General features: G+C 36.1%; 1 protein-coding gene across 1 annotated transcript in view; it reads left to right on the top strand.

The window, feature by feature from the left end:
- LOC121417594 overlaps positions 1–16,623 on the top strand; it is a 41,187-nt gene extending 24,564 nt beyond the window's left edge. Inside the window, exons 5-7 of the mRNA XM_041611331.1 lie at positions 8,245–8,499; positions 10,521–10,673; positions 16,283–16,623. Of these exons, the coding sequence (XP_041467265.1) occupies positions 8,245–8,499; positions 10,521–10,673; positions 16,283–16,623 (749 nt within the window). The remainder of the gene's footprint in view (positions 1–8,244; positions 8,500–10,520; positions 10,674–16,282) is intronic.
- The last annotated feature ends 959 nt before the right edge of the window (positions 16,624–17,582 follow it).

The raw sequence follows: 17,582 nt of genomic DNA, 5'->3' as shown, positions 1-17,582 counted from the left end.
TATTCTAAGTAATTCCTTATATTGTATAATTCTTATTTTTGTAAAGTGCATTGAGAGTCCTTTCAGGACTGAAATGTGCTATATAAGAACTACATTAATATTATTATTTAAAACAAAAATAATTTCATGATAGATTTAGACATAATTATATAGTTACCTTCGTACATTTAATATATAATTTTTCTTGGCGATTTACATTGCAATAATTATATATACCACGGTCGTCTGATCCTGGCATTCTCAACGTATGTTTTTCTACACTCCCTGAGACAGGGGCTTCAGAACCTCTTTTTATTGGGGGGGGGGGGGGTCAAAGCCAAAACGTCACTTATATATCAAAATGTTCATTTTGGTGCAAACAGATGCATGTATTTTCAAAATGAGATTATCAACTGCGTGAAGTAGCTGTGTGTTTTGTAGAAATTAAGTTGAACAAAGCCTTTTTAAAATGATTTGTTATTGATAAGATAGAAATTTTGATTTTGGTATTACTTCTCAACGAGACAGCGTAACGAGCAAGCGGTTTTGAAAAAAAAATCAATTCTGAAGATTTAGAACTCAATTTTTGGTCAATGGGGCTAATCAATGTTAAAAGGGCATCCTTGCGTGATGTTGCCAGCGCGAACCACGAGCTCAAACTTCTGGACATGTCGTGTAATAAGACATGAAAAATAATCATTCTGAACTGTGTTTGTAATCACGAAAAGATGAGTATCTAACTAAAGAAATAATGTGAGCGCGAAGCGCGAGCTGAAATTCTAAATGTACTGATATGAGTAGGGGAAGGCGGGGTAAGTTGTGACAGTTTTTGCTTTTTGCATGTTAGAATTTATATGATTAACAATCTTGTCGAAATAAGTACCTTGCCTTGAAATTTAATTCTTCTGAAATATTTTCCACCTATATATAACTTTCTATCCCCACACTGAAAGTCATCGTGACCTTTGAAAAAAACGATGTCAAATGGCTCAACTTGCCCCATATATGGGGTAAGTTTGAGCCACCTTCTGGGGTAAGTTGAGCCACAAAAACTATGTACAAAATGTATGAGGGGAGAACCAGCATGTCAATTTTTTGTTTAAAGTCTTTTCACTTGCTAATTCTCTATAAATACTTACATCCTTTAATAGGAAAAGAGCAGTCATTTAAATTTGCTCCTTTTAGCCAGCATTTCAATTGATTTTTATGGTTTGTTTAATTTTTAAGATACATTACCATAGGAATTACCATGGCTCAACTTGCCCCATGCTGTTTGGCTCAACTTACCCCAGTCCGTACTTAGTGCGATAATTTTGTATCCACACATTTATTATGCATCCATCATATAAAAGACTATGACAAGAATAAAGATCCATACCTGGACTAATAATGTTGTTATCATGTCTTTATTATATTTTAAGACGTGTGTGTTTTTAAAGCACTTATCTATTTCACACTCTTTTTTACTTTTTTGGCTGAAATTCATGTTTTTCCCCCCAAAAAACTACTTTTTGTTTCAAAGTTGAAAACAATGTGGTGGGGTTAGGGGTTATGCTATGGGTCATCAATACATGACACCACCACAATGTCTGACTCATTCATTATTGGCCTGGGGCTGGTGGCTCAACTTGCCCCTATGCTCAACTTACCCCGCCTTCCCCTACAATTGATGCGATTGCAGAAAGCGAGCAAAAAATATGTGATATTCCAACCAGAAAACAATATTCTACACATTTTTGTAACCATGAACAGGATTACTACTGTACTAAACAATGAATGATGTAAGCACGATTCAATTTTTTTTTATTTTTTACCTAAAATGTATTATATCTATTAAAGAAGATATTTTTTAAAAGAGGCATATTTGAATGATTTGGAAAATAGGCATTTTCGCCTTTGGAAAAGAGGCTTTTTTCCTACAGGTTTATTATTTTTTTAGGGGGAGGCAAGAGAGCCAAAGCGCAAGCTGAAATTCTCAAATGCTGACCTGAAAATTGGTCAATATTTCCTAATAGTCAGCTTTCATGTTTTTTTCTGCTTACAACCACTTTTAGTTTTCAATTCTGATTTCTTTTATCTTCTACACCTATTTTACCTAAAAAACAGAATAAAGAATACTAACAAAATAAAGTTATATTCAAAATGATATAAAAAAAAACGGGGGCACCCCATACCCTCATTTTGGGGAGGGTAAATCTTAATTAATTATTTCTTAAAACATTTAATTGATAATTAATTATTACTAATCATTAATGATATTAACTATTAATAATAATAAATAATCTGTTATTAATTTCATTCATTATTATTTCTTGTTACTGGTGACTGGTAATATTGACCATTAGTGTCATTGAATATACAGAACAATTGAAGCATTTATAATTACTCATATAAAAACAAATGAAAGTGCAAAATAAAAAATGCCTTGAAAAAGCCTTGAAAATGCCTTGGAAATGCGTTGAAATTTCAAGGTTCAAAATCCTCAAGGCCAAGGCCCTCTCAAGGCTAAGGCTTGAATGTTCAAGGCCAATTAAGGCTTTGAAAAAATAGGCCTTCAGGCGCCTTAAGGCCAAGGCCGAGCATCAAGGGACTACAACACTGACGCTTCGTACGGCGTCGTCCAAATTTGGCGCAAATTAAAAAAAAAGAACAACCCACTGATCAGTAGATTGGCAACTTATTACACAAGTATTCAAAGATATTAGTCGTTAAATTTATTTGAAAAATTATATATAATTTTTATATACAGAACTTGATCCGTCAATATTCATACTGCGAAAAGGCTATTCTATTTGTAAATTTCATGTAGCATTTTCTTGGCATGATCTGTTTTGAGAGCATCGGTCTTTGACAGTGCTAATTGACAACATATCACTAAATGTTTTATTGATATGTTGCCAATTTTTTAACCACTCATTTTCTTTTTTTTCACAAAACTTAATGTCATCACACCCATCATATCTAGCAATAAATCCATTTTAAAGGGCAAGTCCACCCCGACAAATAGATGATTTGAATAGATACAGAAAAATCCAACAATCATAACACTGAAAATTTCATCAAAATCGGATGTAAATTAAGAAAGTTATGACATTTTACAGTTTCGCTTAATTTCACACAACAGTTATATGCACATCCTGGTCAGTATGCAAATGAGGGGACTGGTGACATCACGCACTATTTCTTTTGTATTTTGTTATCTGAAATATGAAATATTCTGATTTTCTCACCCATGTCATTTGAAATCGAGCTTTATTCCTCCATGAACTATTTTTTTTATTCAATTCGGTTTATTATGAAAAGACATTGTAAAACAGTCCGAAGACTCACACAAACAAAGTTCACGGAAAAGGGGGAAAATACATTAATTATATAGCTAAGAATTAACAAAATATAATAAGAACATGTTAATAGTAAGATTAAATATTGCACTCGAGGTTTTACACATTACAGAAATATCATTAAGGGGATAATGCTATATCACAAAAATATATTGAAAGTTGACCAAACCAGTCCATACAACAAAATAAGCACAATCATAAGGCCAAACATTGAAAATCCAAAGTAAAAACATAAATTCTGAGTAAAATAGGAGTTCAAATTAGAGAGTAATAAAAAAAACGGTGCTAGCTGTAAAACAGCGCCCTCTATTGAACTTGTGGAATTAACATTGTTTAACATATTGTGTAGCTCAGTAAAGTTTTACATTATTGTCAATTCTGTATAAATTGAGATATAGTACAAGTCAAACAATAAAAACAAAAGAAATAGTGAGTGATGGACATCATAGACTTTCGCTTTTGCATATCACTGAGTTGTGCATGTAACTTGAGAAAAATATGCGAAACTTTAAAATGTCATATCTTTCTTAGTTTACATGAGATTTTGATGAAGTTTTCAGCGTTATGCCTGTTTTATTTTTCTCTATTTATTCAAATCATCTATTTGTCGGGGTGGACTTGCCCTTTTAAATTGATTTATTGCTACATATGATGGGTGTTATGACATTAAGTTTTGTGAAAAAAAAAGAAAATGAGTGGTTAAAAAATTGGCAACACATCAAGAAATCATTTAGTGATATGTTGTCAATTAGCATTGTCAAAGGCGAATGTTCTCAAAACAGATCATGCCACGCTATGAAAAAGCCTATGCTGCATCGGCTCGCGGTTCTGAGGGGTGTTTCATGAAAATTGTCAGCACTATCTAAATTGTCAGTGCTGACAGTGCTGACAGTTTCAGTGAAATCCTTGCTTATGATTGGCTGAGAAGCTCTGCCTCTGACTGTTACTATGGTAACTGTTGGAAAAAAAGACGTCTTGTCAGTGCTGACAACTTTCTTGAAACGGTCCCTAGGGGCCCGTTGCAGAAAGAGTTGCAATCAATCGCAACTCTAAAAATCATGCGCAACTTCATTTTCAACCAATCAACAGCGCGCATTTGGGACTTGCGATTGATTTTTCTGCAACGGGCCCCAGAACAGCGAGCCAATGCAAAAACCGATTAAGTGTAAACACGTTAAGAGAGGGAATTCATGCAATAAATTTACGTTCAAAACCACAATGAATTCTTGCAATACATACCGTGTTTACACTTAATCGGCTTTTGGATCAAAAGCCGATGCAGAATCGGCTTTTGGTTTGCGTTTACACGTTGTTACAGCTCGCGGTTCAGAACCGCGAGCCGATGCGAAAACCTGAAATGATACGCACACCAACAATACACATCATAATAAAGACAACGCTGGATAAGTGCGCTTACAAATACGTCAAGCAAGGTTTTAACTGAAATAGTCAGCACTGACAATTTAGATAGTGCTGACAATTTTCATAAAACACCCCCCAGAACCGCGAGCCGATGCAGCATCAGCTTTTTTACTGTACGTGTAAACAGATACGTAACAATGGTAAAGTAAATGAAATGCGCACAAATTGCCGATGCAGAATTTTTTACACGTAGTAAAAAAGCCGATTCTGCGGTTCTGAACCTACTTCTTTGGTGGTGCAAATTGCCGGTTCTGAACCTCGAGCCGATGCAAGTTAATTGCGTTTACACGCTATGAAAAAGCCGATGCAAGTTAATCGCGTTTACACGCTATGAAAAAGCCAATGCTGCATCGGCTCGCGTTTCTGAACCGCGAGACGATTCAAAAGCCGATTAAGTGTAAACACGGTAACTTTGACGGTCGGTACCAATACATACCGTTTTTACACTTAATCGGCTTTCGTCGCATCGGCTTTTTCATAGCGTGTAAACGCGATTAACTTGCATCGGAAAATTCTTGATATCAATTTGAAAATGCAATTTTTGATATAGGTTTTCCAGGTCAAATGTCCGCAGATTGGAACCAATCGTCCATATAGGTATTTTAAATGTCCGTGTTCATGAGCAAATGTCCGAATAAGAATATTGATGTCCGATTAGGGATTTCAAATGTCCACGTAGGTTCAAAGTGTCTATATAGCTAAAACAAAAATCCGATTAGGGAGTTCAAATGTCCACGTAGGTTCAAAGTGTCCATATAGCTAAATCAAAAGTCACATAGGGAACTAAATGTCCAATTAGAGAGTGAAATATCCCACTTGGGAAAACAAATGTCGTATAGGGATCTCAATTGTCCACGGTTTGAAAAAAATGATGACTCGAACGTGATAACTTCATTTTTTCATCTTTCGCTTTTTCATTTTCTGTCACTCAGCTTTCCCTTTTCTTCCTGCTCGATCTATCCATTTGTTAGGCAAGGGATTCGCCCCCCTCGTTTCACAAATTTGCTGACCTCCTTGATTTTTTATCCTAATTTTTATTTATTTATTCTTTTTTTTTTTTTTGGGGGGGGGTCTTGGCCCAGTATGTTTTTTATCATCTTATTTATTCATTTTTGTACACATTTATATATTTCTTCCCTTTTCATTCTACCCTGCCCCTGTTTTGGAGCCGTTTATGCATGTCTTGGTGGAGATGGAGCGCCTTTTTGTATCAGGCTCTTTTCTCTTCCTTCCATTGATTCCATCTTTTCAACCTTTCCTTCTCTACTCATTTGTTATAGGAAAAACAAACAAATGTCATATAATGATTTTAATAGTCTCTATATGGGTGTAAAATTTTAAGTTTCTTGCATATTCTGTTGTTTATTTACCAAATAATTGCATTCCTTCCATTACATATCGAATGCCACACAACATGATCTACAGACAAACTACGGATATTATTTACAATTTTTTTTTACTCCAACCCAGAAAATGTAAATCTCAACATGGCATTTAATTTCATAATTCATATGAAAAAAAACTAATTTTGTGGAAAAAGTTTGTTCCTTACAGTGATGAAACCTATTTAACTCATAAAAAATAATTATTGTTTAATTCTTCTTATAAAGTATCAGTTTATATATTACGTAGATAATTGTTTTCAGTCTATCACCCTTCCAAAACATGTAATTCATCTTCTTGCAGGCACAAATGAAAATTATTTCTATTTATGTCTGTGTTTTTATCATGAATATATATCTACAACCTAATTTTTTGCCACATGCTAAATCATATCTTCGTGAAAATGCGTGTTAATTAAAAACAGTTGCATTTCATACACTCATTTGCATTACCTGAGGCATAACGTGGGACAATCTTGAATGCTGTTAGAAATCCTTTTATTTATATTTTGGTAATTCAGATGTACTTCTTAGACGATATAATTTTCAATGTTGTATTTGATTTGAATTACTTTAAGTCAATTTGATTAGATGGTGTGTGTAGGGTGTATCTAACTCGATAAGAAGTAATTATTTTGATAGGCTCACTCAGGCAGGGTAGCCATTTCAAATTCTTGTTGTTAAAATAAAATCATCATGATGCAACTAACCTTGATTTATTAAAAGCACCTCCTATTCCTTCATTAATTCAAGCAATAGTTATGTCATGTTTATTAACAATTATTTTTTTCATATCTTTTTCACCATTGGTTAATTACCTTGTTTTGAACCATATATGGAAGACTAGCAGAGTGATGCATATACATTGTCAATGTTCGATGAGAACAGATATTTAGACATACCAATCAATTTCAACGCATTTTCCTTATATATAATAAATCATGTTACATTCTCGGTATGAAGCATGTTTGTTTCTGTTAAGCTTTCAATAAATTTTCAACTATTTTCCTCCTTTTTCTTTCAATAAACTAAATTGTAATTGGTTTTTACCCTATTGTTTGAATAATCTTTACTACTGAACAGAATTTCGATACTTAATGTGTACATTTGTCATACATTATAAGAAGAATGCAATCTCTTTTCAGCATCATTAGCAAATGGACATTTGAATTACCTAAACGACATTTGATTTACCTATGTACGACTTGATGTCTTAATTTATGCATGATTATGTAACATTTGCTATTGAACGGATATTTGAATTCCCTATGGACATCTTATTTACCTATTAGGACATTTGATTTGCTAGATGGACATTTGATTTACCTATTGAAAATAAATTCTATTGTGCGGACATTTGACTTCTCTAAGGACATTTTATTCATCTATTGGGATACAATTTTGGCTAATGGGACATTTGAATTCCCTATTGACATTTGAATTACCTAATCGGACACTTGCTTTGACACGCCGGACATTTGACCTGGAAAACCTATATAAATGTTTCGTGATATCAAGAATTCATTTTTTTTATTTCTCGATATTAAGAAATCTTTTTTGGATAACAAGAATTTAATTCTTGATGATTCTTGATATCAAGAATTGAATTCTTGATATAAAAAATGATTTATGTGGTTAATATATGGGAATTCTTGATTATATCAAGATATCTACCTCTTGATATCAGAAAATGTGAATAGATTTTAAAACAGCTTGCCATACGGCCATATGCACCGTGTTATTTAGGTGCCGTGGCCAAGTGATCTAGGCGTCTGACAACACACATGAAAGCCCGGTCGGGGTTCGATTCTCAGCAACGCACGTCAAAGAGCAAGGCATTTAACCTACATTGCCATTTTTATCTTGAATCAAATTATCTTTATCATATATATAAAATACATGAAAAATGCTCTATTATTGGTAAAAATGGATGTGTGCAAGTTTTATCATTAAAAAAACGAAAAAAAAATCACCAGGAATCAAAAGCTGAAAAATTAACTACGCGTTTGTAAGATTGGAATATGAGATGATATTCGAGTATTCAAATACACATGATTGATTTTGAAATTCACAAACCTTTGGACAGGATATAATAACTTGATTTAAATCAAATCCTGCAGGAACGCGTCTTTTCCTCATCGATGACCAAAAGCAAACCATTGAATCCTTCGGTCCTGAGGGAGAAGATCACGTGACCGTCTTCACGACGGAAGGGACGTCCCCTATTGATATCACGTGGTACAGGGGGACTCCCCTATGGACAGAGGCGACACAAACAAGGGGTCTTATTCTTCTTTATGGGAAAAGAGATGTATCGCCCGCGTCAACAAACCTGATTCATTTTCAAAATCCAGCGGGAATTCATGTTTATCATGGTAAGATCTTAAGTTTTACTGATTGTGCTACCTCCTTTTTGCACACTCCCCCCCCCCCCCCCACCTCCACCTGAGCCATGCAATGATCTGGGACCGTCCGTTCATATAGCGGTTCGTAAGTAAAGAGCGACTTTAAGATTGACTGGTATCCTGTCGTACGCGCTAAACCATCACCATAAACATTTTGCTGTATTCCACTTTCCAGTCTTTCTTAAAGTCGCTCTTAATTTACGAACAGCTTACCCACCTGCAGTCTTTCAACTCTAAAGCCAGATATTGTATCCTTCGCAGGACAGGACTTGGAGGTTGCGTGCGTGTGTGGGTAAGGGTGTGTGATTATGTGGGTTTTTTTCTTTCTATATCCTATTGCGCCAAAATGTTAAACGTTCATTATACAGATTTGTATATATTATGTTTGTTTACGTATGCACTGTATGTGCATGGTTGTAAGGGTGTTAAGGTGGGTGTGTGTATGTGTGTATAATTATGTAAAGTTATGTTGAAGATTGATTAAAAATGGGATACAATAATAATATATTTAGGTTGATTTCTGTTTCTGCTTGCGCTTTGCGCCAGAATTGCCAGTTCAATGAGATTCATATCTTGCTTAATAGGCTGATATAGAGCAATTTGAAGTCAATATACAAAACAGACTTAGCTTGGACACCGAGCTTTCATTATTTTTTTTTTCATTTACAAATTTAAGTGCTCTGTAAAATGTTCCTTTTACGGTCTACATATCAGCATTAAGCTCAAGCTGCTTGGTCACATTTGATTTGCCAAGTTCCTTTGTCTACGTGTATTCCATAATGTTCCATTTAACAAATGTATTCAGAATGCCCAGATTCTTGGTCTAAATCTAACACATGCGCGATAGCCTGCATGTTCTTTATTGAAAATGTACTTAAATTATCCAGTTTCACATCAGAATATCAATAATTGTCTGCACACGCTTCACGATCGCATTATTAATGATACCCAATTAACTATATCCTATTTATGACTTACAAAATATGAATAGTGTCCCACTTTTAGGTCTTAAAAATCTTAATTTTCTTCCCCTCGCGCTTCGCGCTCGCATCAATTGTTTAGTTACATACCTGTCCCATTTATTTATACAAAAAGTGCTTAGAATGACCATTTTTAGGTCGGAATGTTAAAAAAATTGTTTGCGCTTTGCGCTCGCATTATTGAAATATATACGGTCTTCGTGGGTAACTGTAAGCAGTCCTTAACAGGTCCCTTTTCGATAATGCTAGAACAGTTAATAAAAATTTCTGCTCGCGCTTGGCGTTCGCAGTAACCATCTAGTTACATACGAATCTTGTTCAGGATCACACATAATATTGCCCAGAATAATAAATTTTCAGGACAAAATACATGAAAGTAAAAAAAATCAATCGCGCTTCGCGCTCGCAATTTTTACAAGGCTTATGAGATTATTTCATGTTTATGTTGTTTTATTAGAATAAAACTAAGAAGTGACTGATCGGGTAAAATATAGGTGAAGATAATTTCGGGCCCCATCCATTATTGGCGAAAGTCGGATCCGCCCTTGTGACACATACACACACACCGGAAAAAATGGTGCCCCCCCTGAAAAAGCAAGGACTTCCCAGTGCCCCCAGGAAAAAATCCCAGCTACGCCACTGAATGGCTAACGAATAAGATCCCTTTGACATGTATTATGATTTTGTGATTCTGAAGAAATACTTTATCAAAGCTAAATTCTTGAGGCATTGAATGTAGTTTGAACATGAACAATGCATAATTGAACGACACAAGTTCACTAAGTGAAGACGAAGATATAATGGGCTACTTGGATGTCTATGATTAGAATTTGTTATAAGTCGTATTGCTGTTTTCTGCAATACTCTCAATTTATCAAGATAAGACTTGACAGTTTTTCCCCAGGCAACATTACAATATGGCAAGTAAGGTAGAACAATCCTCCCTCTATTTTATATATATTTACGATAATGATTATATATATATATTTATGATAATGATTAATGTTTTAGGTCAGTCCTACTCGAAAGCACTGCATGGAAGATGTTTAGAAGACGAGTATTCCTGCGAAGATCTGTGTCTTCCTCTATCGTGGCAGTGTGATGGCCTTCCTGATTGCCCTGATCAGAGCGATGAACTCAAGTGCGAACCAACAGAAGACCCAGGTATAGCAAGGGGCAAATTTATGGTTCCCTGAAGAGATGGAAGAAGCAAGTTGAGGAGAGTAGGAGGGTTGGGTTGAGGGAGGAGATGAGGGTTATCTCTGTGAATATGAGGTGAATTCTGCCACCATCACATAGTAGGAGAACAAACCAGAATTTAAACCTGGATGACTATGAAATCAGGGGGTGATACGATTCCTCCAGTAGTTGGAAGATTCGTATAGAAAAAAATGATTTTCATCCGTACAGTGCGTCCCACAAAAAACGAAACCGAGATTTAGCGATCATTTATCATTTCTTAATCATAAATAAATAGACAAATGACCTACCAATTCAAAGCTTAGAATCTCCTCTTTATCTGATATTACTTAGATTATTTCTCATACACGCATGAGTGAGCAAAGACAATTTGAAGAAAAATTATAAAAAAAACTCATTTGGCGGGGGGTATCTGAGTTTCAAAAAGAAGACCACATTTATGAACGGTTCAGTATCTGCTCTTTAATTTGATACCTAAATTACAGAAAATGGTCAAGAAATAACAAAGTTCTGGTCATTTGAAAAAAGGCTTGAATTTCAATAATTTCATAAAATGAAGAGGTTCTCCAGGCTGGCTTTCAGACTCACTTGACACTCCGTTTTGTTGACGATCAGCCATCATGGCCATGCATTAAATCTTTTGTTCACCATGCGACAGCTTATGTGGAAAACCGGTGAAAACACGTTTATCTCATGAAATTATGGAAATACAAGCCTTATTTCAAATGACCAGAACTTTTTTAATTCTTGACCATTTTCTGTAATTGAGGTACCAAATTAAAAAGGAGATATTGAACATTTTTAGAAATGTGGTTTTCTTTTTGAAACCCAGATACCCCCGCCAAATGAGTTTTTGGTATCCTTTCTTCAAATTGTTTTTGCTCACTCATGCGTCAATAAGAAATAACCTAAGTAATATCAGATGAAAGAAGAGATTCTAAGCTGTAAGTTGGTAGGTCATTTGTCTATTCTATTTATGATTAAGTTATGATAAATGATCGCTAAATCTCGGTTTCATTTTTTTCTGGGACGCACTGTATATATATGAATAAAATACAAATGTGGCACGCCAGAACATGAATTCTCACTTTAAATGGCACATATTGTTCTGGTTTTCTTCCTGCTCCTTGAATAGTGCGCCAGATTCAAATCGAGTGTGGTGGGTGGCGAAACTATCATGAGTGGAATTTGAATAGAGGTTGCTTCGGCAGGCGTCAGAGGCCAAAATATCATAGGGGCGAGAGAAAAAAAATTCCGATATCATGGATAAGTAGGCATACATTAGGCTCAGTCCCCATACCACAGGTCAAAATTCATAAAAGATCGTACTTATCCTGAAGATAGGAGAGGCGTGACTTTGGCACTTTTTAATGGAAACAAAGAGGCAACCATATTTTTCTTGTAGGAAATGTTCCTTTATCCGTTTGACATTAACTAACACAGTCAGATCTTCAAGGGACAGCAATTTTGGCCGGGACGAGTGCTCTTTTTGTCAGCAATTCCGACACAAACAGAAGAGGGCACAAAGGCAGCCTGCGCAAAAAAATATTTGCATAAACGGTAGTAATTTCTGAGCATCAACATCGATATGACGTGTGATCAAATGGATGACTCGAATCATGTCCAGTGCTGGTCTGCTGGAATACTCCCGACGGAATGGAGAATGCCCCAACCGCTCACTCACATTCTGGTGTCTGGCAGAAGTACCACCCCCTTCCCTTAATCCTCCCTCTCCACACAAACACACACACACACAATCTCACTCATTCTCCCCAGTGAAGTGGACTGACCTTTCAAGTGTACTATCTGGACCACGCAAATAGCTGGTGACCAATGAAAAGCATTATGTATACGTCCAGGACCCCGTCTTGCAAAAGGTTTCGATTGATTCGATCAACCATAACTATGACAAGCCAGCAACGCGAACATCTGAAATGCATTTTTGTACACAATGTTTACATACATTCACCATTGTTTTGACAATGCAGAAGGGCAGTTCTATGAAATATGTACGTCCGATCCCCTATATGTGGGACCTTCATGAAATTTTCTGTCTCTGATTTCTTGTTCTTTTGACTGTATAATGTTCTCAAAGGACCATGACTTGGTCAGTTTATGAAGTGAAGTAAGACTTGAGAAAAATGGGGGTCGGACGTACAAAAAGGTTGATCATTTTATGGAATTGCCCGGTATACTCCTCTTTGTTTAAGTACATTATGCAAATTTCTTGTATGAAAATTATGACATTGATGAAATCCCATATGATTAAGAATAATCGGATTAATCAGAACTCTTTGTAAGACGGGACTCTGAAGCATTAAAAAATAATAAATGAAGAAAACGATGTTATCTTTTCGGCAGGTCCTCTGATGTTTCTAACAAGCATAAGCGGAGGAGCCATCTACGTCTCACACGCAAATAGCCTCGACTTTAGACAGCTGCCTTTTCTATTTGTAGGAAGGCCAGTTGCAGTGGGTTATGACGTAATTGGCAAGGACATTTATTGGACAGATGTGGAGCGGAAGATTTTGAGTGCTGCTCAAATGGACGGGTCCAATCAAAGAATAATCGCACAAGGACTTGGAAGTTAGTTGTTCAATTCTAGAATGTGTTATGGTTTATACTGACGGCTGGTCTAACGTCACTTGGTCTAATCCTAAGATGGGCTAACAACATTCGGGCTAAACCCACTTAGTCCAAGTCTCATTTGGTCTAATGACAACTCAGTCTGATAGCCAATTAGTGTAATGACCACCTGGTCTAATAGCAAATCGGTCTGATGACCACTTGGTCTAATAGCCATTTGGTCTAATACCCAGTTCGGCTAATCGTCACTTGGTCTAATTTTCATTGGCTTAATTGGTCCATTTGTCGGTTAGTCTAATACTAGTTGGTTTAATACCAGTTCATTTAATCCTCACTTGGTCTATTATTCATTGGTTTATATTGCAGTTAGTCTTATGTGCAGTTGGCTAATTTCCACTTCGTATAATTTTCAGATAGTTTTATAAACATTCATTTCGTATACATACTACTTTGTCTATTTTCCTTTCGGGATAATGGTTTGTTGGGGGTATCACCATTAGACTCAAGGCCTTATATTAGGCCTATCCAATTTATCAAATGTAGGCCTAAATGAGAAATGAGAGAGGTTGGGGAAGGAATAAAAATAAAAAATCAGAACAAGCGAACAATAAATTAAGAGGAAATGAGAATGATAAAGGTTGAATGAAGAAGCCTTCCATTACAAAAAAAGTTGAGGAAGAAGTAGACAATAAATAACTCCTCAGAAGATATGTGTGTAATATATTGTTCAATTATTTTTCAATTTACATGATCTAACGGCTTCAATTTAAAAAAAAAATATTGTAAACAGAAAGTAAACAAAAACTGCATAAATATTTTGGCTACAAACGTACCCCTTTTCAAGTTCAAGTGACTCAAATAGATATTAACAAATTTTACGTACTGTAATAACTTATGCATGGTGTATTTATATACCCATGACCATATTTGTTAATTTTAGATCAAACAAATCTTATTGAATGAGTTTATATTAGACTAAATGGACATTAGACCATGTGTCAATAACACCTATTGTATATATGAAGTGATAGTGAGGCACTTACTAAATTCATGCCCCTCCAAGGTGTATAATATCCATGGTGTCCAGCACGGTCTAGAGGTCACGCTTGTTGTTGCTCAACACGTACTTGACTTGAGCTTAACTCTCTAGACACAGAACTCTCACTGATAAACCTTGACACTAGCTGACTCTTGGTCATCGGGGGTATATATTCATAAAATATTGACTGGCCTTGAGGGGAACATCAAATATATTGCCAGCAAATGAATCATATTGGCCCGAGTCTTTAGACGAGGGCAATATGGGTCATTTAAGGGCAATATATTTGATTTCCCCGAAAGAATAGCCAGTCAATATTTTTATTATCATCCAAATCAGATATCTAGAGCAAAAATCATGATAATGGGGATATTTCTTTTAAAAATAGAGTTCTATTGTGTCATGTTAATATCGGTCTAGGCTCTGCACTTTACCATTATGACGTACTTGCAAGCGCTCGGATTCAGCGTTGTCTTTATTATGACGTATATTGTTGGTGGGCGGATCCTTATGAAGCGTATTCCTTTTACGCATCCACAAATTCCCGGATGTGAGACCAGGGAAAATACAAAGGTATATTTTGCTTCGTCTCTGCATGCAAAGTAAATACGCGCATTGAGACCGAGGAAAATACAAACAATATACCTACCCTTCCCGATATTCAGAAAATGTAGGGCAATACGGTTTTGTAAATGACCAGCTCAGATGTCTGATACGGGTGATAATTGCGGGTATTGCGGGCGCGCCGTGCGTTATGTTCACTCATGCACGGAGGTGAGTGAGGGGCTATTAATCTTACATATTGCCGGTTAAGTCTAGGCGATATTGTCTAATGACCCTTCATGCAACAGACCAAACAACCATTAGACCATATGGCAATTAGACGAAATGTAAATTGGATATTAGACGAAGTAGAAAGTAGGCTAAATAGAAATGAGACCAAAATTAAACCAAGTGGAAATAAGCCGAAGTGGAAATCAGACCAATTGGTGTTAGAACTGGAAATTAGATTTAATGGTTCTAGCCCAAACTGCTCATTTGACAAATTGGATATTAGACCAAGTGAGAATTAGACGAATTGGATATTAGACCAAGTGAGAATTAGACTAACTGGTTGTAGACAAATTGGTTTAGATTTTCTGAAGTTGGACGAACTGATGAGTAGACCAAGCGGTATTAGACAATCCGATAACTCACCGTCATGTCTGGGTGTCATTGCACAAAAATAATAAATATAGAATTTGTATAGCGCACGTATCCATCTTGCTCATGTTGCTAGGTGCTCAAGGCGCTCCTATATTACCCTGGCTAAGCTAGTCTACCGATTCAGTTGCGCACAATTTTTGAGGAATTACTTCCTGCCGGTACCCATTTACCTCACCTGGGTCGAGTACAGCACAGTGTGGATAAATTTCTTGCTGACGGAAAACACGCTATGGCTAGGATTCGAACCCACGACCCTCTGTTTGAAAGGCGAGTGTCAGAACCACTAGACCACGAAGCGCCCACACACCCACACAAACAGGCGCCCACACGTCCACACAAATAGGCCAACTTTAACTTATAATAAGCCTACATTGTGACTTTTATTTTGCCATCCACCGGTATATATCCTTGATTCTAAACTGGCTGTGACATTGAATAGTAAAGTTACTATAAATATATGCAACGTGGTCCATGTATGCCGACGTATATAATGATAACGGCAATTAGCCCTGAAGTCATTTATTCAAATCTCTTGATATAAAAGAAACTAAATAATTCGAATTATTGATAAATTATCGAATTATCTATCAACAATCAGATAATTCGATGTCTTGTGATGACGCGATGGGGACGAACAATTTCCTCGCCCCCTCCGATCATGCCCTTTCGACTGAACATCACTGATCATAACTTCCAAATTGTACCTTATTTTAGCTTCAGTCGAATCTCATTATTTTTTCAGTTCCTGATGGCTTATTTGTCGATAGCGAAAACAGAGTAATTTTCTGGACGGATGCGGATTACCAAACTATCGAAGCAATCGAGTTTGACAAATCCAACCAGAGAGTATTGATCAACGATGTTGACATACCGAGAGCTATCATAGTCGTTCCGACCAATGGTAAGCTTTATTGGACCGACTGGGGTGCCACACCTAAGATTGAGATGTCCAATCGAGACGGGTCAGACCGTCAGGTGATCATCGATACAGAGCTCGGATGGCCTAATGGAATCACCTATGATATTGAAGGTGTGTATCCAGCAGTCATGTTTCATTGTGTGTTTTTGATAAACTGCCATTAATTGACTGTCAAATATAATTTACTTTAACAATGCCGCTGAAAAACCAAAAACCAAACTGGCCTCCTGTGTTCTACTTGTAATAAGTGGCACCATTCCAAATGTGAAGGCATAAGTGACCAGGAGTACACAAGATTATATTACAACCCTAATGAATGTTGGACTTGTTTAACATGCTCCTTACCGCCTTTTTGTGATTCCTTATTTTTGCACCCCATTCAAACAGATGATGGTCATACCAAACCGCTTTTGCCTCCCACTGAACAATTAAATAATACCCCACCTTCTGATAAAACAACAGTGTATAAGTCCTTTGAAGAAAAGTTTGAAACAAAAGGGTTGCATTTCATTCATTTAAACGTGAGATCAATATTGAATAAAATTTCCGAATTTCGGCTTCTTTTTTCTAAACGTAAAATAGCAATTATTGCCATCACTGAAACGTGGTTAAACTCATCTGTAAATGATGAAGAAGTATGTATAGATGGATACTGTATATTACGTAAAGATCGTGAATGTGGGCTAGGTGGTGGTGTTTGTCTGTACATAAGAAATGACATTGCATTTAATATAAGAGAAGACTTGACTTCAAGAAATATTGAATCATTGTGGATCAATATCCTATTGCCTCGGACAAAGCCCATTACACTGGGTGCTCTTTACAGACCCCCTAAAGATAATAATTTCATTGAATCACTCTCTGACACTATAGACAAATTTAAAAAAGATGAGGAGATTATAGTATTAGGGGACATGAATATTTGCCTTACGAAAAAGTCTCCTTTATCCCAGAAATATGAGAATATACTTAATCTAAGTGGTTTAAGCCAACTTGTAAAGCTGCCCACACGTACAACTCAGACATCTTCCTCCCTGATAGATCACATATTATGTAATAAAGTAGAGCATATTAGTCAAAGTGGTGTTATTGACCTAGGTATAAGCGATCATTTATTAATTTA

The sequence above is a fragment of the Lytechinus variegatus genome, chromosome 6 (assembly GCF_018143015.1).
Source record: "Lytechinus variegatus isolate NC3 chromosome 6, Lvar_3.0, whole genome shotgun sequence".
NCBI classification, from domain to species: Eukaryota; Metazoa; Echinodermata; class Echinoidea; order Temnopleuroida; family Toxopneustidae; genus Lytechinus; species Lytechinus variegatus.
Note: the sequence above shows the minus strand (reverse complement) of the source record. Positions and strands in the feature narration are given on the sequence as shown.